The 6,535-nt window shown below is 41.9% G+C and overlaps 1 protein-coding gene across 6 annotated transcripts in view; it reads left to right on the plus strand.

Moving 5' to 3' along the window:
- SLC16A1 (solute carrier family 16 member 1) overlaps nucleotides 1–5,862 on the plus strand; it is a 47,755-nt gene extending 41,893 nt beyond the window's left edge. For all 6 annotated transcript variants that reach the window (XM_066600059.1, XM_066600053.1, XM_066600058.1 and 3 more), the window contains 2 exons: nucleotides 573–1,433; nucleotides 3,958–5,862. In XM_066600059.1, the coding sequence (XP_066456156.1) occupies nucleotides 573–1,433; nucleotides 3,958–4,214 (1,118 nt within the window). In that variant the 3' untranslated portion in view covers nucleotides 4,215–5,862. The remainder of the gene's footprint in view (nucleotides 1–572; nucleotides 1,434–3,957) is intronic.
- The last annotated feature ends 673 nt before the right edge of the window (nucleotides 5,863–6,535 follow it).

The raw sequence follows: 6,535 nt of genomic DNA on the forward strand, positions 1-6,535 counted from the left end.
TGACCTTTTCACCCAACTTTGGAGGGAAAAAAAGTGCGTCTTATGGAGCGAAAAATACGGTATCTACAATAACTTTTTGTTTTCCTTATCAAAGGTCTGATCTTTGTTTGTTCACTTGTAATGGCAAGAAATTTTCTTGTTGTCCCTGTCCCTGCCCTCCCCTCTGCCCCCCAAAAAATAAAAAAATTTTTTAGGAGTTTTAAGCAACATATTAGATGTACCTCAGATTGGGGCCATTAAAAATATACAACTTGCCTCCCATAGAAACCTCATATGGCTTTGTCAACGAATTATAGCTTTTGTAATGCGACATGAAACAGTGGTCCTTAAGGCAAAAAATGGGCTTGTCATTAAGGGGTTAATGTACAAAATGGTTAAATACTCAATAAGAGGTTTCTAGGCTTGGGCTGTGTTTGCATCTGTCAACAGTTTTGTTTGGAGCTTTCATCACAGACTCTACTAAATTTATTGGGAAAAGTAGTGCAGCATGCAAATACCGATGTGGAAACCCCTTTAACGATCTCAAACACCACTAAAATGTGTGTTTTTGTTTTTTTTTTTTCCCTCCCCAGGATTTGGTCTGGCTTTTAACTTGAATCCAGCGCTAACTATGATTGGAAAATACTTCTTTAAGAGAAGACCAATAGCGAATGGACTGGCCATGGCGGGAAGCCCTGTGTTTCTGTCAACACTGGCTCCTCTGAATCAGTACTTTTACAGCATCTTCGGATGGAGAGGAAGCTTCTTGATTCTGGGGGGTCTTCTGCTGAATTGTTGCGTTGCAGGTTCTTTAATGCGTCCCATTGGACCAAAACCTGAGGATGCAAAAAAAAAAGTGACTAAGGAGGTTTTGGAAGAAGCTGGCAAATGTACCTCAAACGAAGATGGGGATGCCAACAAAGACTTGATTGATGGCAAGGCAAAGACCAAGCCAACCTGTTTTCAGACAATGAACAAATTTTTGGACTTTAATCTTTTTACTCATCGGGGATTTTTGATTTACCTTTCAGGGCACACTATTATGTTCTTTGGACTCTTTGCACCTTTAGTCTTCCTCAGTAATTATGCAAAAAGCAAGGGTATTTCAAATGAGTATGCGGCCTTCTTGCTTTCTATCCTTGCATTTGTAGATATGGTTGCAAGACCGTCCATGGGACTATTAGCAAACACCAAGTGGGTGAGACCAAAGATACAGTATTTCTTTGCCGTCGCTGTACTTTACAATGGTGTGTGCCACCTGTTGGCTCCCTTATCGACAAATTATGCTGGCTTTGCTACATATGCTGCCTTCTTCGGATTAGCTTTTGGTTGGCTCAGCTCTGTCCTTTTTGAAACCCTGATGGACTTGGTTGGTGCACAGAGATTTTCAAGTGCGGTTGGATTGGTGACCATTGTAGAATGTTGCCCTGTCCTCCTTGGACCTCCCCTTTTAGGTAAGACTAATAAGAATGTAAATACTTTTTGTCATTTTAAATGGGTGTACATAATTGGAAAAATGGAAATGCTTACTTGAATTCTGAACAGAGTATATAATCTAGAACGGTGTAAATCCTACTGGTTGCCCTTGGGTCCATTCTTCAGAAGAGACCTACCATTAGGTAGAAAGAGCATGGCACTTGGCCGCTCGGTCATACAAGGGGTGCCATCCATACACCACCTCTAAAATATCCAAATGAACCATATGCAAGCAAATTGCTGATCTTTTTGGTATTTCTCATCTGAAGTCCCTGGATGAATGCTGCCTGGTAACAGAAATCCTGGAGACTTCTGACTGTAGCTTTTTGGTTTGAACGTTGATGACATCATTTAAACTAAAAGCTGCAGAATATACCATATTTTTAGGACTGTAGACAATAAATTAGAAAAAAAAAACAGTGCTCCAGTAACCGGATAGGTGAAATGAGAAGGCAGAAAGAACTTGCTTAGCAGGGGTGTCAGTGCAATTGACACCCCTGAAGATCCAGGTCAGCTCGTAGAAATCTTGTCCAAGTTATGACGAGAAAAGGTTCTTTATTCACAGCACTTTGCTTGCGCTGACATTTTTGTTTGTTTTTTGTTTTGTTCTTGTTTTTTGCCAGAAACTGGTCTGTAATTTTGACCCACATTTCTCAACTGCACCAAATATGCGTTGTGCGCACCCTCCAGTACATACACACAGCTTTGCAGTGCTAACGTTTGCACACGCCACTCTATTGCATATATGTACATATACACATCTCAGGACCACAATATACACATATACAGCTCGGCTACAAAAACAAGACTCCCTACTGAGGTGTACATATATACAGCTTGATGCAGGCATTCCGATTTTATTAATGTGCTTGCATACACCAATGAACAAGTTTACTATTCCTTTACCTTTCTTCTTGCTGCCCCAATCTGATCCTGGTATCTGGTCACATGACGGTGAGGTCCTAAAAGGTCCTTCACACTATGAACTTTAACCCATTCCCATGCACTTTACATGTCGTGTGTCCACGTATAGAGAGGACTCTGGAGCTGAGCCCACTCTGTACATGGTGGGTGTTGGCTGTCAAAACTGACCTCTACATCAAATGTTGCGATCAAGGGTCCCAAACATCACCCCACCCATCCCCATCCTGCAATGAGAATAAGATTGCAGGGAGCTGACTGGTTGTCATGTTAGGCGATCATTCATGGCATCCCTGGCTATCATAGATTGCTGGTCAGAATACAGCATAATTCAATATGTTCTAGTATATGTTATACACACATTTTTTTTCTAATTATCAAAGAAACCGTAAACATTTAAAAAAGTGATATCCCTGCATGTTAATGTGTTACTGCTGCCTGCAGCCTGCTCCATGGTCTACTGTGGTTTATAGGATCTGCTTAGTACCAGGTCAGTGTGTTCTACAGGTGTGTTCCTCTCCTGCTCAGTAAAGATCAGTGATGGGGACTGTGAAAACTACACAATGCTGATGTTTCGGGTGCCTTATCTGGGCTTTTTTCTAATCACTAAGAAAGTGGTCAGGGAGCTCTGGCAGTACCTGACCACACCTGACTTTGGACCATAAGACGCACACACTTTTCAGCAAGTTTTTTTATTTATTTTTTTAATCTTTCCAAGAAAAGTCTTGTAGTCCAAAAATTACAGTATGTAAAGCAAAATATGTATACTATTAGAACAAAGTAAATTTTTTCAGAAATACAGGTTACTTTTGGAAAAAAAAAAACATTCTGGTTTCAGCAAACTTATTTTTGAATATTTAAAATTTACAGGGTTTGCCCAGTTGTAAATTAATGGCTTATCCTTGGGATAGGCCATTATTAGATTAACAGGGGTCTACCACCTCAGAGCGCTGCTGATCAATTGTTCACCAGACTGGTATGCTCCTGCGCTGAGCTGATTTCTGCAAGGAGCAGACAGCTCTGTTCTCACTGCAGTGGCCAGAGTTTGTATTACAGGCAAAGTTCCCATTTACTTCATGTAATATCAGGTCTGGCCACTGCAGTGAGAAAGGAGCTGGCTGTTTCCTGTAGAAATCAGCTCGGTGCATGACTGGACCAGCTAGGAGAATAGCTGATCAGAAGAGGTTCTAGATGTCAGGCCACCACCGATCTACTATTGATAGGCTATCCTTAAGATAGCCTATCAGTGGCTTACAAAGAGGCAACCCTTTAAAAAAAAAAAAAAAATCTGTATTCCTTCCAATTTTAAGTTGTCTACTTGATTTAATTTAATGGCAGCTTTGATTGTTTACTCCCAGTGGTCCTAGTCATGTAATGGATACTCGAGGGGTGAGCTCGTTAGAATATACTGTGTCTAATAACTGTACGTGTAGTCAATCCTATTTAGTCACAGCAAGCAGAGATCTTGAAAAATAGTGAAGACTTTGTACAGAAACTATATTGAATTGTTAAGGCACTCACAGATACGCCCTTCTATAGCTTTCTAATGTTGACCTAAAAACCTCTTGTTTTGACTTGTAGGTAGCTTAAATGATAAGTATGGAGATTACAAGTACACTTACCAAGCTTGTGGAATAGTGCTGATCTTTGCTTCAGTCTACCTCTTCATCGGAATGACCATCCATTACAGACTCCTAGCAAAAGAGCAAAAAGCCGAAGAGAAAAAGAGAAGCCAGGAGACAAATGGTGGGGAAGCCGAACACAAGGTCAACAACGAACTCCCCGTCCTTCCTCAGAGTTCTGACGACGCGGTGAGAGAGGAGGAAAGCAACATATGAGAAGGACTGCTGCTTGTATTGGGTGGACACAGTCAACACATGACACTGTTACTGCACAATAGTCTCGTGCTAGGATAGGATTTATTCTTAAGCCTTATTTGAAACATTTTTTTTTTTCCTAGCAGATTTTGAAACATTTCATCAGACAGAAACTAAACGTTGCAATTTTAATGACTTCGCTGGAATGTTAACTTGTGCCTTAATACTGTTGTTCACAAATCCATTTTAACTTTTTTTTTTTTGTACCCTCCAAAAAGTCTTCTATAGGAAATATCTTTTTTTTCCCTTTGTTTTCTTTTTTGTTCGTGTTTTTTTTTTTTATTTGCTGACTAATGTGCCCACAAATGGAACTTGCCACCCACTGGAAGGTTTTAATTCATAGGAACAAGTGGACAAAACATGTCCTGCACCCATCCGCAACGCTTGGATTCTGTCTTCCAAGGACTACTTCCACTAGATAAGATGCTGCTACAATACATCAATCATTGGAAATAATCTCTAGAGTTTTTTGACTAGCAGGTTTCTGAATGGATTATGGCAGAGAATCTGATCTATTCTTCTAAAGTGTTTTTGTAGTGCTACTGTGCGTATTTCCAGTATTAATGTCCTGTACTGCCATAGATGGCGGCAGCTCTTGTTCCAGCAGCGGAGGAGGCGGTCGTATTCTACCCTTCACCAACAAACCTTTTAATCAGTGATCGGCTGTTTTAAACATCTGTTAGAGCAGTTTTTTTAACATTAACCATCCAAAGCTAGTATTGCACAGTTTTAAAATCATGTTCAAAAAAATCCTGAGTGGCTACTGACTTGTATTTTGTACAGGGATGTACCGGATTGGGTAGAATTATGAGCTTTAGGCTAAAAGTGCTTTTTATTTCATATAAGCAAGGCAGCCTTTTAAACTGGTCTATGTGCATGTTAACATTGCGGACACTAAATTGCACATCTTAATGTTAGGCTGCATGCATTCACAAGGCCTCTTCTGCTAGATTAGAATACTAGGATGATTTGGGAAGGGTTTCCCTTTTTCACTCATACTGGTTATCTAGGGTTAAAGGGTAATGCTCCTTTTCAAATAGAAGTTGGCAGAATCCTCCCACTGGAAAATAAGTGTTAAGAATATCTAACTTTTATATTAACTTGATTATTCCAGCTTGTCTTAGTCCCAGTGTCTCTGCCATATATAGTATAATAATAATATATTCCTCCCGCACCCCACAGACACGCTACTTTTAAACGGCTTGTATGTATATAAACATGGTTTTCTTCCCGAAACTGCACCACTCCTGCCCAGCGGTTACATATGGTTTTGCCACTCAGCCCCAATTTGAAGCATATCTGTCGTTTCTGATTAAGCTGTAGGGTGTGGACATGAGGAGTAGCATTCTTTCTGTCATTAGGATTTGTTTTTCCCCTCCGCAGGCTGTATATTTTTCGTTGTCAGCTTTCCTTAAGATAGTGGGAGGAGAATAGCTTCTATGATGTGTTCTATACACTGCACACCAAGAGAAGATTCTACTCTCCTCTTTTCAACACCCTCAGAAGAAGCTTATGAGAGAATCAGGGGATTAGCACATCAAACTATAGGAATCCTTCAGGGAGGTGGCTAAGGCCTCATGTCCACGGGGAAAATCAGGCCCGCTACGGATTCTCCATGGAGAATCTGCAGCGGGTCCCTCCTGCCCCGCGGACATGAGGGCTGAAAATAAGAATAAATAAGAATAAACTCACCTCCCATCGGCTCCGTTTCTTCTCTTCGCCGCGGCGTCATCTTCTCTCGTCGCGGCCGGATCTTCTTTCTTCGGCTCGGCGGATGCGCATGATGACGTCGGTGACGTGCCCCGCGCATGCGCCGTCCCGAAGAAAAAAGATCCGGCCGCGACGGAGAGAAGATGGCGCCGCCGCGAAGAGAAGAAACGGAGCGTGTGAGTAAATTACGAATTTTGTCTCCCGCGGATCCGGACGGCTTCCATAGGCTTCAATAGAAGCCCGCGGGAGCCGTCCCCGCGGGAGACCCGCATGAAAATGGAGCATGGTCCAGATTTTTTCATGCTCCATTTTTTTTTAAATCCCTTTTATTGACCATCCGCGGGTATTTATCTACCCCGCGGGTGGTCAATGCATCCCTATGGGGTGCGGATCCGCGCGCGGGAGAAGAGTTAAAATCCGCTGCGGATTTTAATTCTTATTTTGCCCGTGGACATGAGCCCTAAGGGCTCATGTCCACGGGCAAAATATGATTTAAGATCCGCAGCGGATCTCCCGCATGCGGATCCGCATCCCATAGGGATGCATTGACCACCCGCGGGTAGATAAATACC

This window comes from Eleutherodactylus coqui, chromosome 4, assembly GCF_035609145.1.
Source record: "Eleutherodactylus coqui strain aEleCoq1 chromosome 4, aEleCoq1.hap1, whole genome shotgun sequence".
Classification (NCBI taxonomy): domain Eukaryota; kingdom Metazoa; phylum Chordata; class Amphibia; order Anura; family Eleutherodactylidae; genus Eleutherodactylus; species Eleutherodactylus coqui.